This window comes from Lissotriton helveticus, chromosome 10 (genome assembly GCF_964261635.1).
Source record: "Lissotriton helveticus chromosome 10, aLisHel1.1, whole genome shotgun sequence".
NCBI lineage: Eukaryota > Metazoa > Chordata > Amphibia > Caudata > Salamandridae > Lissotriton > Lissotriton helveticus.
In genome coordinates this window covers 489927601-489945575 of record NC_136071.1, presented here as the reverse complement: position 1 = coordinate 489945575, position 17975 = coordinate 489927601, and the positions used below count along the sequence as shown (strand labels likewise).

General features: G+C 46.2%; 1 protein-coding gene across 1 annotated transcript in view; it reads left to right on the top strand.

The window, feature by feature from the left end:
• NME3 (NME/NM23 nucleoside diphosphate kinase 3) overlaps positions 1–15728 on the top strand; it is a 106776-nt gene extending 91048 nt beyond the window's left edge. The window contains exon 5 of the mRNA XM_078662973.1: positions 14681–15728. Coding sequence (XP_078519099.1) covers positions 14681–14798 — 118 coding nt within the window. The 3' untranslated portion in view covers positions 14799–15728. The remainder of the gene's footprint in view (positions 1–14680) is intronic.
• Positions 15729–17975: the final 2247 nt, after the last annotated feature.

Genomic DNA, 17975 nt, shown 5'->3' with positions numbered 1-17975 from the left:
ACCCTGTCCACCTTTGGCTGGGGTACTTACCACCCCCTTGTGGACCCTGGTGCTAGTCCACCGGTCCGCCTCTTTAGCAAGCTCACTGGGATCAGTTAACTTGCTATCCAAAAGATGCTGGCGCAGCTCTGTGACACATAAACTACTTAAGTGCTCCCTACTAATCAAGTGACACAACCCCACATAATCAGTAACTTTGCTGCCCTTTATCCAACCTTCCAGTGCACGCGTGTACATACTCACACACTCCACCCAAGTACTTGAATCAAGCTTCTTGAAGTTCCTAAACTTCTGGCGGTACTGTTCTGCAGTGAGCCCATGCCTGAGGCACAAAGCCTCCTTCATGGCGGGGTAGGATAAAGCATTCTCTGCTTCTAAGGGTGCCAAAACATCCCTCCCAGAGGCCTCAAAATGCTTCCACAATCCTGCCCCCCAATTCTTCTCAGGCACTTCATTCATCTTTAAGGCAAGTTCATACGCTCTGAACCACGCATATCCTCACCCCTCTGATAATTCTGTACCGGATCCTTTGGTATGTATACCTTACCCGCCTGTACTGGTTGTGCGCTGCCACCATTAGAACTGGACACCCTCTCTTTAAATTTGATGTCCAACTCCTTCATGCTCAACTCATGAGCCAATTGGAGTTTCCTCTCCTCCAAAGCGAGAGCGGTTCTTCTCTCCTCCGCCTCTGCTTGCGCTTTGAGCTTAAAAAGCTCAATCTCATAGGCCCTAGCTCTCTGATTCTCCTCTATTTCCTCTGGAGAAATAACCCTACTGGAGTGGTTGCTGCCGGTCCTAGACCCTGGCTTCCTCACTGGCAATTCACTGGACAAAAACCCATTCTCCTGTGTGCCTCCCTCTCCAGTAGCAGCTTCTGGATCACCATGTTTGGCCTCCCACCAGGCCCTCAGAGCTGTCCGTAGCTCTTCCTTGTTTGCGCCGCCCCTTACTGGGCATTCAAGCTGTTTGCAGACTTTTCTCAGTTGCTCCTTGTTATAGGTTAACAACTCCTGGATTTCAAATTCCACTTCCACTTCTCCATTCATGCTTGGCGCTTTCCGAGACATGATGCTTCCTAACCTTTTCAACTAAAAAGGTTTCACCAAAAAAGAAAAAATCTTGCGCAACCTGTTCTGCTAAACTAGACTAGTGATGTACAAGAAATCACTGCAGGTCAAGTGCAATTATTAGTTCAAAAGCTGCACCGCTGTCCAACAATGTTAGAACCAGGTGTCTCTAGTTGGCAGAGGTAAGTACCTTAGACCAAGTAGGGACCCTTGCTTCTACTCAGGGTGAAGGAATAACCCTCTGAGATAACCCCTGCTCACCCTCTAGGTAGCATGGCGCGAGCAGTCTAGGCTAAACAGAGGCAATGTGGATAACATTTGCACTTAACACAACAATAATCCCCAATCCACCACAAACTAAGACCACACAGGTAAGTATTTTTATAAAAATATATAACTTTATCTAGTTTCAGCCAGTAAATCAGGCATTTGCACGATAATCACTTTGTTAAGAATATGTTGCGCTTAATCTTAATGGTTGCCCTTGATCTTTAGGATGGTACTTGTAAGTAGGCAGTTCTTAAAAACCAAAACAGTCTCAAGTCTCTAGTAAATCAGTATCCTAAAACTAGTGACACTGACTTATCTCCATGTGGGTTTAGAAACGAACAGTCAAGCAGTGCCAATGGGCTAAATTATCAAAAACCAGCCTTCGCAGTCACTGAGCCCCCCAAGCGCGGCAAGCGCGCCTCACCAGGTATCCTTGGGACTCCTTTACTGTTGTTCGATACTGCCTCGTGCGCCTGATGGCCTCAGGCGCCCCGCGCCTACCAGAGCGCACTCGCTCCTTGCCCCGGCCGGTCCCCTCTGCTCCCCCGCCTGCTCTCGACAATCCAGCGAGCGGCGGGGAGCTAACCTGGCACTTAGATGCTGGGACGGCAGGCCGGTGGGGTAAACACTCGAATGGCTCCCTCGGCGGGGACGGGTCACTTCTCCTCCTCACGCGCGGCTTCGGCGTCGTTCAGCGAGGCTTCCGGGGGATAGACCAATGAGGTTACGGCTCCACAGACGAGCCCCTCTGAGCGCGAGGCCGCCAACCAATGGCAGCGCGGCATTGCCGATGACGCTGCGCTCCACGGGCCAATCCCGTCGCGGCTTTAGTGAGGGTGCTCGGCTCCCCCAGCCAATGGGAGCGCGGCGGCTTCGTTCTTCGCCGCTGCGGCTCCTGAACACCGCGGCAAGTTGCAGGGGGTGTTCCTGGCCCCGGGCCGCGACGGTGATTTGGCGGCAAAGGGTTTTCGGGGCCGCAGATCACGGTCAGCCGGATTCTCCACCAGTAGATCAACAGGGGAAATGTAGGACGCAGGAAAACACTCCGGGTCCCTCCTCACCCCCTGAATCTGTGCCGAAGAGCACAGCGATCGATCCTCACGGCTGGCAAGTAATAATCACACGTTGGAGCGGGCCACAACACGATCTCTCGGCAGTCTTTGGCAAAGCTTTAGGAACCTTTAACCCTGGGTTCCCAACAGGAGGCCAGCTCTTCTCAGGCCCTTGGAGATTCAAGTTGCAGACACAGCACACAGCAAGGTCTTGGCAGTTTCAAGCAGGCAGGGTCACAGCACACAGCAAAGTCCCTCTCTCCTCCTCAGCTTCCAGTTAGACAGCAGGACAGGTCAGCCCTTAGAGCACACAGCAAGGCAGTCTTCCTTTAGTTCTCCAGCCGTCCTCCTTCCAGCAGAGGTTCCTTCTTGATTGTAGAATTTCAGAATCTACCCTTCTGTAGTCAGTGGTCCTTTCCTTATACCCCTCAAAGTCTTTGAAGTCTTTGTGCAAGGAGGCCCTGGGTCCAGTCTAAACCAGTTCTGGGGGTTGCGGAGCACTGAGGTGTCTCTGGTTTTCTTCTTCCTGTCAGCTTCAGGGCCAGAGGTGTCAGTTGGCCGGCAGGAGGGAGCTAGCATGGGGGGCCAGGCAGGCACAGCCCAGCACTTATCAGGCCTTTCTTCCTCCCACCTCCCGGGCAGCAGATGTGCCCTTTCATCCCCGGGCTGGCTCCGACCCTCTCCTCCGGGGGCTCTGCAGCCCCCCTGTCACACCCAGGCCAGACAGGCATTCCACAAACCCATGCACACAGAAAGGTTTAGACAAGAGAACAGCCACTTTCTAAAAGTGCTATTCTCCATTACAGGATTTAAAAACACCCTTCACTAAAAGATGTGTCATTAAATTCTGAGTTCAGGGATATCTTTCACTTATGTCCCATCTTGTTCCTATGGGAAGATAGGCTGGTATCACATGGGCCCAGCCTCCTCCATGTTACTCTATGGAGCAAGATAGCCTTACAGCAGTGAGCACATAAAATGGCTGCAGCCCACTACCAGAGCATGTGACCTGCACTAGTACATGCTCTACCTTATCCATACACTGCACCCTGCCCAGGGGGGTACCTTGAGCCTTCCATAGGGGTGACTGATGTGCACAGACAGGGAAGGGTTAGGCCTAGCCAGTGGGGACACTGGCCAGGCTGACATGGCAGTCACTGACTGCACACAGGCCCTGCGCTGGCAGGCCTGAGTCACCATTTTAAAGCTACTCATGTGGGTGGCGCAATCTGCGCTGCAGGCCCACTAGTAGCATCTGTCATCACCAGCCCTGGCACACACAGTGCACTTTACTAGGGACTCCATGGTGATACAAATATGCCAATCAGGTATATCCAATTAATATGGCAATTTACAGAGGGAGCACTTACACTCTGACACTGATCAGCAGTGGCGGAGTGTCCAAAGCATCTAAATCAGCAAAAACGAAATCCAGCACAGCATCAAAACACATGAGTCAGAGGCAAAAAGATGGGGGAAGAACCACGCCAAAAGGTGTCAGGTCTAACAATTAGTCTTTTGCTTATAATCTGTTTAGACACAATGGACGAATATTGATTCACTATCACGCCCAGTTTGTTCCGGTCCTGCAAAACTTTGACATAGAGGATCAGAATGTAAGTTATTAGGTATCATTCTGGACTGAGGGTGAGTCTCCCCTCATTTCAATGTTGTTGCTGCTAGACCTTTTTCCACTGTCTTCCAGCTTTGAAGCGAGTACAGTCTGCCCCTCCGCCATAGCTTGTAAACAAAGCCTTAACTTCTCCTGATTACTTGTTCCCACCGCTCAGTTTCCTCCAGGTCATCAATCGTACGTTGGACATCTAGGAGAGTTTTTAAAATCATTTTTTCATTGATTTTTTTCTTTTTCTGGTGAACTCTTTCTTGTATGAGCCAATTATAATATATAAAGACATGCTGAACGTCACCTTTCCAGACTGGTGTTTGTCCTGCACATCTGATGAAATCACCCATTCCTTGTCATCATGTTTTGCTCATTTTTTCTGCTGGCTTTCCAATATGGATTTGATGCTTTTGACAGCTACTTGGTGATAAAAATCCACACGTCCTATCTTCCAACTCTAGGCCCGATGGGAAACTTCAAAACAGTGTGTCAAAGCACATGAGAGTATCTTATCTATAGCATAGTGTGGCTGAAGCCCTCCCCATATCACCCAAGTGGCAGGGTATGAAACATTTCTGACCTTCAACTCCTTCTTTTATTTGTTTGTTATGTTATTGGCATCTATCTGCCACTTTCAACTATTGTTGTGGCACAGTAATAATGCTTTCTTCAACTCAACACCTTTTCATGTAGAAAGAGCCATCGTTGATGGTGAATGTTGTTAGTTGGTGATTAGCTGGGCCTGTTTAGCAGAAAGTGTGTTCAGTGCTTAGTTTAGAAGAACGTTACTTGTTTTTAGCCATGCTCATTCTGGTGGATACTCTTACATACACCCAGTTTTATCACCTTTTCAATTTTCTCGGTTGCCTGACTGGATCACAGCATTTTTCAGTCGTAGTTCCTGTTTGCCAACTGTGTGGTAGCACTGTTCCACCTCCGGAAGTGACGACACAGAGCCACATGTAGTTGACATCTCTGTATGCTGATGTCAGTTTATTTATCCATTACTTCCATGCTCTCAGAAGCAAGGTGACTAACACTTTAGGATGTTGACACTATACAATCTCTAGCTTGGACTCATTATCTAACTGAATTCCACTCAGTAGAATGGGGCGGCCGGTGGATTGGGAGCAATCTGTGGTTATAGCGTCCACCAGAAAGAGTGTTAAGGAAGGTACGTGTTGGAAATGGCTCTTTTTGCAGGGTTATCCCCAAACTTTTTGCTTCTTCCTCCTATTTGTTCCTGACTTGTTTGTGTTGGTTTTAGGACTCTGGGCACTTTACCACTGTTAATCAGTGCTAAAGTTCATATGCTGTCTGTGTAAATTGTGTTATGGATTGGTGTTTCCATGATTGGGTATTTGATTTACTTGTTAGTCCCTAGTAAAGTGCACTGAGTGTGCCAGGGCCTGTAAATCAAATGCTACTAGTGGGCCTGCCGCACTGATTGTGCCACCCACGTGAGTAGCCCTAAACAAATGTGGATTGCATGTCTGGGTTTTGGATGACAGAAGGCTGGGGGAGCAGGAGGGGCTCCAGATAGTCTAAGTGGGTCAGGAAAGGGCTGAATAGACCTGGGCTGCGATGTGGGAAGGGGGGGGGCTATTTCCTTGCACCTCAAAGGTCCTGGTCTGCCTCTGACAATGCCGTCTCCACCCCCTGCCAGGAAATCACAGCAGAGAAGGCAGAACTGGTTCTGGCTGGGCACAGACACCTTCTGCCTAGAGGATCAAAGGATTTTTGGATACAAATACTGGGGCCCAGACCTCTGAACTTTACAACTCTTTTGGGTCAAGAAGACTGCCAAGAAGAAGAGCTGGAGAAGCTGTGTGCTTTGCTGTGTTGGCCTACAGTAGCTGCTTCTGTCTTGGGCAGTGAAAGGACTGGACTGAACTTTCTGCAATCTACTTTTGTGAGTTTCTCCAAAGGCTTGAGGTAGAGCTTGCCCCCTGTCCAAGAAGTCTCAGGAACAGCAAAGACTTCAAGCTCTTCTGCCCTCAGCACTGGGGACTGTGTGTTTCGTGCTGCAACAGAAGAGAAGCAACCCGACGACGTCTACGACGCTGCTGCCGACTCCGTGTCCTGAAGGTACCGCAGAGAGCACCACCGTAACGCCGCGACCCTGGTCTCACCGACTACGCCTGCTGACGCAGCCACTGAGCCGCTTCTGTGGGCACCGCATCCGCACGGCCTCACTTCAAGATGACGCCTTGGCCTTCCCAATGAGGCCTCTCCACGCCGAAATTGACGCTGCTGCTTGCACCGTGGTTCGAGGGCACCGCTCGTAAAGTTACACTATGTACCGCCCTCATACCGCACCGCAGCCTTGGCCTACCGATGCCGGCGCCATCGACTCCAGTTCGTCAGCCGACTACAGCAACGACAACGCTGATGCTCGCACCGGGACGAGCACCGCCCTCATCTCGCACCGCGACCCTGGTCTCACCAACTACGTCATCCGCCGCCCCCACTGAGCCGCTGCTCGCACCGCGACCTGAGGGCACCGAACGCCACACCGCTGCACTTCGCACTGCAGCACAAGACTCCTGCGGACGCCAGCACTCATGTCTCCAACAGAGAGGAGATCGACCTGCAACATGTGTGACTTCGAGGGCCCTGACAACTTCTGCACCGACCTCCGGAACCGATGCCTGCGGACGCAGTATTTTCGGAAGCTCAACGAGAGGTCGCCGACGCCCTGCATTTCTAAAAGGTACTGTTTGCGGGTCTTCCCGACACCGTAGCTGGCCCGTGACGCCGCGGTCAACCAGAACTGTTTGTATTTGTTTGCTCACAACGCCGTGATAGCCCCGGACGGAGCTATCAACATCAAGGAACTGTTTTTAAAGCGTATTTGATAACAGTAGATTTTTAAGTACTGTATTGTGGATTTTTATCGTTTTTTGGTCTTGTCTTAATTATATAAAAATTATTGGATATTGTTCTAAACGGGTGTGGTGTCCTTTTGTAGTGCTTACACTGTATTACTGTTGGTTATGTGCAAATGCTTACACAGATAAACCTGACTGCTCGTGCCAAGCTACCAAGGGGGTGAGCAGGGGTTATTTTAGGTGTGTAACTCCCTTATCGTGACTGGAGTGGTGGTGTCTGCCTGGCTTTGGCACATGCCCTAGACTGCCAAAAAATTCAATTTCTAACAGTAAGTATATGTTCTTCTGACGGATACTTCAAACCGCATATTCCATACCTTTTGAATATGTACCAAAGCAGCAAGCTCCCTAACGTTCTACAGAACCAAGCAAGCGAAATCAACATATCAGCTGACCTGTGAATCAATACATTAGTGAAGTTATGGACAGACACCCATACAGCAGCTTGGCAGATGTCCAACACAGGGCACTTTTAGCAAGGCCATGGTAGCCTGGTTTAATGGCAACAAAGGCCCACAGGAGAATCCTTTTTATCCAGAGCATAGCACATATGAATAAAAAGGACAACCCATATCGATAAGGGCCATTTCTTGGCTGCCTTTCCTTTGATTGGACTGCCGAATCTGTTCGTGTTGATATTCCACCCAGAGCTCCTTCATCCTGTCTGTGTTTATTGTACTATGTGAGAGCCAGGCTAGGATCAAACTGGTGTAGGCGCTCCTCCTCCTTAAAGCAATATGGCAAAAAGAGGAACACAGGAAGTGAGATGGACTGTCCCACCTGAAAAGACACAACCACCTTTGGCAGAAAGGACACTTGAGTCCTAAAGCACCAACTTGTCTGTAGTTTATGGTGGATGAACAAAACAAAGCATAACATTCACTGATACAGCTTGGAGGGAAAATATATGAAAGGCCTTTTAGCAAAAACATCACAACAGGTGACTTTATTAATAGGCATTGCATCGGCAAAAAAGCATTTCCAAAGCTAATGGGTTGTACAAGTGAGACCTATTGGCTTTGCCAGTGCTTGTTATGTTCATGTTTCTAGGGTGTAAGTTGGTGTGATGTCTGACTGTGCTCTCGAGTTAGCAGTCATTGCCAACTATATAGCTTTGGTGCTGCTTTGCACCCATGTAGGTGAAAAATGTCTGTGTAGCATGTGCTGTCCGAGTATGAGATAGAAACAATTATGTGTGGTGGTATTTTTGAGAATAGTTGAGCATTCTACTGAAAACCAAAATATAATGAAGTGTGTTTGGGTGTCTGGGTAAGCACTGTCTATAATGTTTTTAGTTTTGGGGTTGTGTGGTCCGCTTTGGGGGATAATAGTTTGATAAAAACTTGATAGTCTCCAAACATTTTTGTCGGAAAGTTCTGAAATCAACGTGGACCCACAAATTTCCTACCACCCATTATTCCCCCAAGTCTCCTGATAAAAATGATACCTCACTCACGTGGGTGGGTCAAGTACTCGCGATAGGCAAGGCCCCAAAACGTATTGAGGAGACATCAAAATGACCTATTACAAAACAACCTGGTTTTGCAAGGGGGGGTCACCTGGGTTTTTGGCCCGGGCTTGGCGGCCATCTTGGTAAACTACCAAACCCACACATTTCTGAAAACTAGACACCCGGGGGAGTCCAGCGAGGTATGGCTTGCATGGATCCTCCAACGTTTTCCTACCCAGAATGCCCTGCAAACCTAGAATTTAGCTGAACAACTCATTTTCCACATATTTTTGAGTGGAATCACCTTGCTGTTACAAATGTCCTACCCCACAGCGTTCCCCTTAGTCTCCCGAGTAAAATAATACTTCACTTGTGTGGGTGGAGCAATGGCCTGTGACCTGGAAGAGCCCAAAACATAGAGAATAATGGTATAGCATCGAGAATTCTAAAGGCTACCTTTAAAAAAAATACATTTTTAGCCAATTCTGCATTTGACACCCACACAAGTGAAGTATTATTTTACTCGGGACACTAAGGAGAACGCTGTGAGGTAGAACAGTTGTGCCGCCATGGTGATTCCACTCAAAAATATTTGGAAAATGTGTTTTTTTCAGCTAAATTTGAGGTTTGCATGGGATTCTGGATAGGGAAATGTTGGGGTACCCACGCAAGCCATACCTCATTGGACTCCCAAGGGTGTCTAGTTTTCAGAAATGTGTGGGTTTGGTAGGTTTCCCTAGTTGGCGGAGAGCCCGGGGCCAAATCCCAGAAAAAGCCCCCCCCCCCAACTAGGTAGTTTCGTTATAATTTTGAAGTCTCCACAGTACGATTTGGGTAATTTCCTGTTGCAGCCACTATGCCTACCCACACAAGTGAGATACCATTTTTATTGGGAGACCTGGGGGAATGCTGGGTGGTAGAAAATTTGTGTCAGCCCAGTGATCCTACAAATTTCCCACACAGAAATGTTGGAAAACATAGATTTTTTCAACAAAATTTGAGGTTTGCAGGAGAATCTGGATGGGGAAAAATGTTGGGAGACCCATGCAAGCCATACATTGCTGGACTCCCCCGGGTGTATAGTTTTTAAAAATGTGTGGTTTTGGTAGGTTTCCCTAAGTGACCGCGAGCCCAGAGTCAACAACTCATGTGACCCCCCTTGCAAACCCAGGTTGTTTAGTAATAGATAATTTTGATGTCGCCTCAATAGGTTTTGGTCCCTTGCCTGTCGTTGGTACTTGACCCACCTACGTGAGTGAGGTACCATTGTTATCGGGAGACCTGGGGGAATGCTGTGTAGAAGGAAATTTGTCGATCAACGCAGATTCCAGAACTTTATCTCAGAAATTTGAGAAAAAAGTGATTTTTTCCAGCTAAATTTGAGGTTTGCAGGGGATTCTGGGTAGGGAAATGTTGGGGGACCCACGCAAGCCATACCTTGCTGGACTCCCTCGGGTGTCTAGTTTTCAGAAATGTGTGGGTTTGGTAGGTTGCCCTAGATGGCCGCCGAGCCCGGGGCCAAAAATTCATGGGACCCCCTTGCAAAACCAGGTTGTTTTGTGATAGGTAATTTTGAAGTCGCCTCAATAGGTTTTGGGCCCTTGCCTCTCGTGGTTACTTGACCCACCCACACAAGTGAGGTACCAATTTTCTCGGAAGACTTTGGGGAATACGGGTTGGTGGAATTTTGTGGATCCACGCAGATTCCAGAACTTTCCACCACAGAAATGTGAGGAATTTTTTTTTGTTTTTAACAAAGTTTGAGGTTTGCTAGGGTTCAAAATCTACAGCTAGGCACTTTGCAAAAAAAGGGTCAGTTTTCACTGTGAAAATGTGGTGTGTCTATGTTACGTTTTGGGCCGTTTCTGTCACGGGCACTAGGCCAACCCGCATAAGTGAGGTACAATTTTTCACGGAAGACTTTGGGGAACGCGGGGTGGGTGGAATTTTGTGGATCCACGCAGATTCCAGAACTTTCCACTACAGAAATGTGAGGTAAATGTGTTTTTGGGGACAAAGTTTTAGGTTTGCAAGGGATTCTGGGTAGCAGAGCCTGGTGAAAGCAAGTCAAGTCACCCCATCCTGGATTCCCCTGGGTGTCTAGGTTTTAAAAATGTATGGGTTTGCTAGGTTTCCTTAGGCACTGGATGAGCTAGGGTTCAAACTCTGCAACTAGGCACTTTGCAGAAAAAGGGTCCTTTTTCACTGAAAATGTGGTGTGTGCATGTTGTGTTTTGGCCCGTTTCCTGTCGCGGGCACTAGGCCTACCCACACAAGTGAGGTACCATTTTTATCGGGAGACTTAGGGTAACACAGAATTGTAGAGCAACTGTTATTACCTATTGACTTTCAATGCATTTCTTCCAAATGAAAGACAATGTGTAAAAAAGATAATTCTCATGCTAGTATGGGTATTCCCAATTTCGGAAATGTGCAAATATCTACGGTTTCTAAACTCTATATTTTGTTCCCATTTCAGAAATACATAGGTGTCTTTCATACCAATTTTTCCATGTATACATTTTCCCAGAATAATTGCTATATACCCGGTACATAATAAAAAAAACATTGATCAGTTATTGGCTCTGGGTTTGTCGGGTTCTTGGTGAACCTACAAGTCCTATATACCCCGACAATCAGAAAGGTCCAGCGGATGTAACGGTATATTGCTTTCAAACAGCTGTCATAATTAGAAGTTGCAGGTGATAACGTTGACACAAATGGCTGTTTTCTTCAACTAATTTTCAATTTTCAATTTTTCCTATATTTAACTTAGTTTTTATAAAGAAACCTTGAAGGATCTACACAAATGACTCCTTGCTGAATTCAGAATTGTGTCTACTATTCTAAATGTAGAGCTTTCCAGGATCCATTATTGCTTTCATACCCATTTCTACCATTAACTGGAAGGAGGTTGAAAGCACAAAAAATAGCAAAAATAGGCTATGTCCAAGAAAAATGCCAAAATAGTGTAAAAAAGTTTGGTTTTCTGACAAAAGTCTTCTTATACCTGAAAGCTGGGAAGATGGTGATTTCAGCACCACAACCCCTTTTTTGATACCATTTGCAGAGAAAAAAAGACTCTTTCATCTGTAGCCCTTTTCCCCATTTTTAAAAAAAACAAACACAATTTTGCTGTATTTTGGCTAATTTCTGGGGCCCTCCAGGGGAATCCACAAACCCTGGGTACCTTCTGAATCCCCATGATGTTGGAAAAAAAGGATGCAAATTTGGCGTGGATACCTTATGTGGTCAAAAAGGTACAGGGGCCTAAGCGCTAACTACCCCAAATAGCCAAAAAAAGGCTTTGCACAGGGGGGGGGGGGAATGCCTAGCAGAGAAGGGGTTAATCAGTACGTGTTTTTGAATGGGTTGGCCACAGTGGCTCTGGAAGAAGATGGTAGCCATTGTCTTTCATTATAGAGAATGAATTGCGTCTAAAGAGAATACTTTGATTTTCCTCTTCATCACATGAGCACTTCTTTTGATCACTCTCTTCTACTCACTTTTTGGAGAAACCTTTTTCTTGAATAAATATGTATCTTGAATATTGAAATTATAAATTGAACTGCATTTGAAGAGTTTGTGTATATTTTCTTTAATTGTTTCACATGCCAGAAAAACGTACTAAGAATATTGCTGCATACTTACTTTGGTTAAAGAATTGTTGCCTACGGAACACATTGTTCTTTGCACCAAATGTTACCCAGATCCTATGGCGTATCTTGAGTTACCCCATTGGTATGTAACGGTAAGAGTTCAGTTGGCTAATTAGCTTTAGTTACAGCAATAGGCAGTTATAGTGCCAAATCTCTGCTGCCCTCTTTCCTTGTTTGGGGGGTCTCCGAATGGGGAGGCCAATTGCATTTCTGGTGAGTGGTAAAGACCACCTACTTTTGGGAGGTTTAGACAAAATCCATCATTGTTATAATGAGGGGTCAAATTGTCTTCCTCTTCATCGTCTCTTCTTCATGTGAAACATTATGAATTTCCCAGACATCTGAGTATGAGCCTAACAAGGTGTCTAGGTGCTGGAGGTACCTACACTATTGTAGAGTAACTGCTGGAGAACCTTCCCATACCATTGGCTGTGCCTTAGTAATCTCATAATGAGACATTGGCCGACGTGCAATGACAAAAACAGAGAGGCAACAAGAATAATTAATCATAAATAGGAAAGAGGTTCTTGAGTCTTCAATAAGGTGTCTGTATTCTTTTTTAATATTCGTAATCCAATACATTGAAGACTCAAAAACCTCTTTCTTATTTGTGATTAATTATTTTGTTGCCTCTCTGTTTTTGTCATTGCATGTTATATTGTGTGGTCTCTAAACAGCCGACCATGGAGGTGGGCAACATCATGTAAAAAAAAAATTCTTGTGTATACTTGAGTGACTAATTGGGCTGAGTGGCCTCGAATCCCTTGGCTACTTGTTGAGAGTATAGTAACATTGGCCAACGTGTCCATACTGTGTTTCAGCTCTGAGACTGGCATCTCTAAAGCCAGAGCCGGTGCCGGCCTGATCATAATAAACATGGCCTCCAGAAAGGAAGTGGAGGTATGGCAGTTGGTGCTGGGAAAGTCCACACAGGTGGAAGTCCAGCCAGGATCAGTGATGGTTCTGTGAGGTTCAAAGGCACATAATGAGGCACTGATTCGCCTGAAAGACTTACAGCATAACCTCATTGAAGGCCTCTATCTTCTGCTGAACTGTGGATAGCTGGTGAGCACTTGTTCCAGCTGTATAATGGTGTCAGAATCGGATTACTGGCAAGGAGTTGTGGCCTTTGAGTGCCAGGTATGCAAATCCTCCCTGGAGCAGAAGCATTGTGGGAAGACTCCTTCTTAGACTTACCTGAGGACTGGTACTTGTACCAAGACCAGGAATTGGAGGGGAGCAACCCACAATTTAGAGCATCAACGGCTCCACTTGTAATGCTAAGTGACGTAAAACTTCGCCTCCTGCTCTCTGGTCATAGATTTGGAAAGAATGGAATGGAAAGGAACTTATTAAGCACATTTTGCAACGGTGTCAAAGCGCTAGGAAGCAACAGAAAGCATCTGCTAAATTCAAGAAAAAAGAGAACCTCCCATTACGGAAGAGAAGAGCCATGTTTCCAATTGCTTCCGAAAATCTCCAAAAGAGTCCAAACTAGCAATATGACTTCAGTATCCTACAGGTGCAGCACAGCTTAAAACCTGTAGTTTTCAGAGCACACATCACTAACAAAGATATTTTGGAGGTCTTCAATACCCCGTCAGATATTTAAGAGCAGAGTCCTTATTTTGCGTTGAAAGGCGCAAAGTAAAGTATCTGACATCAGCACGTAAAAGTGGTATCTGTAAGTAGCTCCCCACCATCACCTCCGTAGGCGAGGAAGAGTCGCCTCGGAGTCCAATGCCTTTAGAGCCAAGCTGAAGACTGCTCTATTTTCACAGTAATCTTCTGCATTTGTCAGTTCTGGTAGACATTAGCTCATTAGCGCGGGGACACGCCGCTGTGCGTCACCAAGCGCTCTATAAAACCCCCTAAATAGAAAACAATAAATATTTTGGTGTACAGGAGCGGATTGCTTGAAAAGTGTTTGAATCCAGTACGCCAACTGGAGGAATTCAAAGGGTGAGAAATCTGTGGTTAGAAGTCATCAATCGGAATACCACCTACTGTTAAATGGGTTCCATTTAGATTAATAGGCACAGAGGTTTATGATCAATAGAAAAGGAGCAGAGATGGTTTACTAGGAAATGAGTTCAGAGTTGATGTACCTGTTGAAAGACTCTCGATCAGGTGCAGATGTTGACTGACTAGGGAGAGGGCACCAAGGAAGGTGTAGCAGATACTGGGGTGCAGAGATTGAGTCTTAGGTATGGATGCAGAGATCAGTGGCTTCGTCGTGGGGTAAATATTGGTTTATTTGGGTAGGGGTGCAGATGTTAATGGGGCGTGTAGAGATTGATGGGTCTGAGCATGGTGGTCACAGATAGACAAGCTCATCATACTGGTAGAGAATGATGGGCTTGCGCACAGGTGCAGAGGTTGATGAGCATGAGTGCAGGAGGTGGACTTCAGTAAGCGTGCAGAGGTTGATCGACTTGGGGATGAGTGCAGAGATCTTGAGTATGAGAATGGACGCAGCGATTGATGGGCTTGGTTACAAATGCAGACGTTGATGAGCTAATGTGCATAACCACACATGTTGCATTGATTTGGAACTGAAAGATAGCATACAGCAAAGCAATCCCTGGATTTCGGAACACACTGCTGTTCAAAAAGCTGTCAAAGTGCTGTGTTCCTTACCTCTTTCCTCATTTCGTCTTGCAGGAACGTGATTCATGGGAGCGACTCAACAGAAAGTGCAAGAAAGGAAATCAGTCTGTGGTTCAAGCCGGAAGAGCTGGTCTGTTGGGAAGATTGTGCCCAGCAGTGGATCTATGAATAGGCCGAGTGATTGGAGTGGTGGCAGCGACACTAAGCGACACGGGGGTACTCAAGTGGAGAGTAATCATGTAGTGCCTGCATACATAGGTCTAGGTTGCTGTACGGTACTGAGAGGCACTGCTTTATGAGGATCTCTGGCACGAGGACCTGGAATAGTGTGTTAGCTGAACTTGTTAAAAGAAATAGACTACACAATAATGCAAACAATTTGAGCCTTAACCATTCGATATTTGCAATCTCAAAGTTTCTATTCATGCCTGGATACCAAGATGAAATACTTTGACTAAGGACTGCGTCATGGGGTTGTATTTTTTGTGTATGATCATGAGAAATATTTGTTTTTATTGCATATCATTGATTGTAAAATTCAACCCTGCCGTCCTTGTGCTTCACGTATATATCAAGGAGTCCTCTGATGTCATGCACAGTGAGGCTGTTAAGACCATCATTTTCTTTCTTAGTTACACTGTACAGCATGCTATGTCTGCAGGGTAGACCTGAAGAGAAAGTTCCACCCTCAGGAGTCTGGAGGCTAATGTATGTGGTAAATAATACTTAATTCGTCATTTCAAAAGAACATATTTGCCCTCTTCCAACCAGCGGAAACGAGCTGAAGGTTTCCAGACCCTACAGACATGGATGATGCCTTTTTACCGCCTGACCTCTCCATGGGACTCCAAGGCCGGGTAGTGTCACTGCGCGGTGTGCCTCCGTCCATCTTGGACTGCTGCTAAGTGGTAGCTCCACTTCAGGGTCTTTCTCTAGAGCGTAGAAGTGGTTACAGAAGCAGAGCAATTGATACACTTTTTACAGTTGGGAAAAGTATATATGTGCTGTTACTCAGGAGTGATTGTTTACAGTGCAGGTCACATGTATCTTTTATAGTTCTGTCAAACTGCTTTATAATAAAAAAAAAGAACATAGAAACACATATTTGTTGTAATTTCTTATGCTACTTGGCCTCTGTGCTTGTCAGTACCCTTTGGACAGGTATCAGGAGGGGAAGCAGCAGGGGTGTGGTGCTGAGGAATAGAGATGGTGATCTTAATGCCTACAGAAGGGCTCGCTTTTTTACAAGTAAAGGTGCAAAGATGAACATAGGTAGTTGACGAAGACGGAGCATACACCTGCACCTCAGGCATGGTCTATAGTGCTGTTTCTGCACTTAATGCATGACCAGGAACTTCAATATCGATCACGTGCGTACAGTGTTACCTAATGATGTCTATTGACTCAAGGTCTACAGAACACCATTATTATTACTGTCTAGCAAATAAGTAAATTTGAATGGACAAACTCCGGCGTGGGGTAGGTGCTAGTCATTTATGCACATTTTGGCAGGACTGTGACCACTCGTATTGGTTGGAAAATCTAGAGTTATTTGAACTATTTCTATTGTGTGCTTACAGAAATTGGGTATATGGAAGTAACTTGCTATATGTCATAACAGCAGTCAGTTCTTGGAACCATGGTCAGAAATATGATGCTAGTGATTTGAGTATAGACTGCTCTCATCTGTCGATTGTGTCACATTTTAAAAGTATGTCATATGATAGTATCTCTTCCTTTGTACCCCAAAACACTACATTTGGGAGACACTGTGGCCTCATGTCACGTGAGAGATGTTAACCAGATCTGGCATTTTAGCACACTTTATTTATCTTCTGAAAGTTTTGGTCCTACATTCTGAAAACATAAAACTACATGTACCGAAACACAAAGTGATTTGACCTATAAAGCCAGGGCTGGAAAACATGGTTCGAGGCATGTGAGCTGTAGATCACATGCTTTGTGTACTCCTTCCATCTAGTGTTGGGTCCGGATGCTTGCACTTTGTTTTTCTTCGAAGAAGTCTTTCAAGTCACGAGGTAGGTGACTCCTCCTTTCGGTGATAGTGCGCATGACCATCGACTCCATTGTTAGATTGTTTTATTCCGCCATCTTTTTTGGACGTGTATTGCTGCGCTCCGGTTCAACACTGTTCCTCGGGTTCCCCTCGGTGCGCAATTCACTTACCCTCAACTGTATTGTTATTGGATCGTGTTTCCCATTCTCCGCATATCGTATTGGTTTCAGGAAAATTACTTTCGGTCGGAAATTTGTGAAGTCCGTCGGGTCTAGCCCCGTCAGTCCACCTTGCAGTCGATAAAACTGTCTCCATTTAAATTCTGCAATGGGTGCCACACCAGGTACACACGCACAGACTCGCACAAAGTGTGCAACTTGTGCCTCTCCCTGGAGCATGACGAACAAGTCTGCAACACGTGCAAATCGTTCCGATCCAAGGAGACGCACCGTGACCGTCAAGCTCGACGTCAAGAAATGCAACATCAACACAGCGGCTCTATTCCGGATCTCATCAGCTAAGATTCCGAACAAGACGTCTGTGATGCGCAAGTAGCCGAAGAAGAAAGAGCTCATTTCCGTGTCAGAAGCTGATTCCAACATGGACAAAGAGATTCTGCAGGGTCAGCGTATCTTGAGTACCGATCCTCCCCTGCCTTCAAACACCATCTCTGCCCAAGAAAAAGGCGCCGGTCCCTCCTCTGCCTTCGGGCCAGGTCGGCACCGAGAACTTGTTTCCATCACCCCGCCTTCGGGCTCAGCACTGAAACAAACATCAAAGCCTTCCAGCTCAGGATCGAGTCGGCCGGATTCGGGCACCGAGCCGAAACAATCGGCATCGAAACCCAAACACATGTCGGTCTTCGGTACCAAAACCATCTTCGGTTCCATATACTTTTGCGCCGAAAGCCTCCGCTCCAAAAATATTGGCACCAAAAGATAAAACGGCTCCTACTCCATTAAAGGAGTCTCGTTTCGAGGTCCCGCCTGCTTACATGGACCTTAAACAGAAGGAACTGGCCATCAATCCCAAAACTAGACATACTGATGCAAAATTGACCTTAAAACACAAAACAGAAACAGAGGACACTTACCACATTCCTCTTAGGAGAAAACATGTTGGTACTAACCCCTCTCCTCCTCCTCTTTCACCTCCTTCCCCACCTAACCCAAATTTGTTAATAACACTCACAAAGTCACCACAAACACCTGACAACCAAGATGGCGGGGACGTTAATAGCCCTGATCCATGGGACGATTATAACACAGATCCAAACACTGATAATGATCCAGATTTATACCCTACAAACCCTCTCAGCCTGACGATAATGTA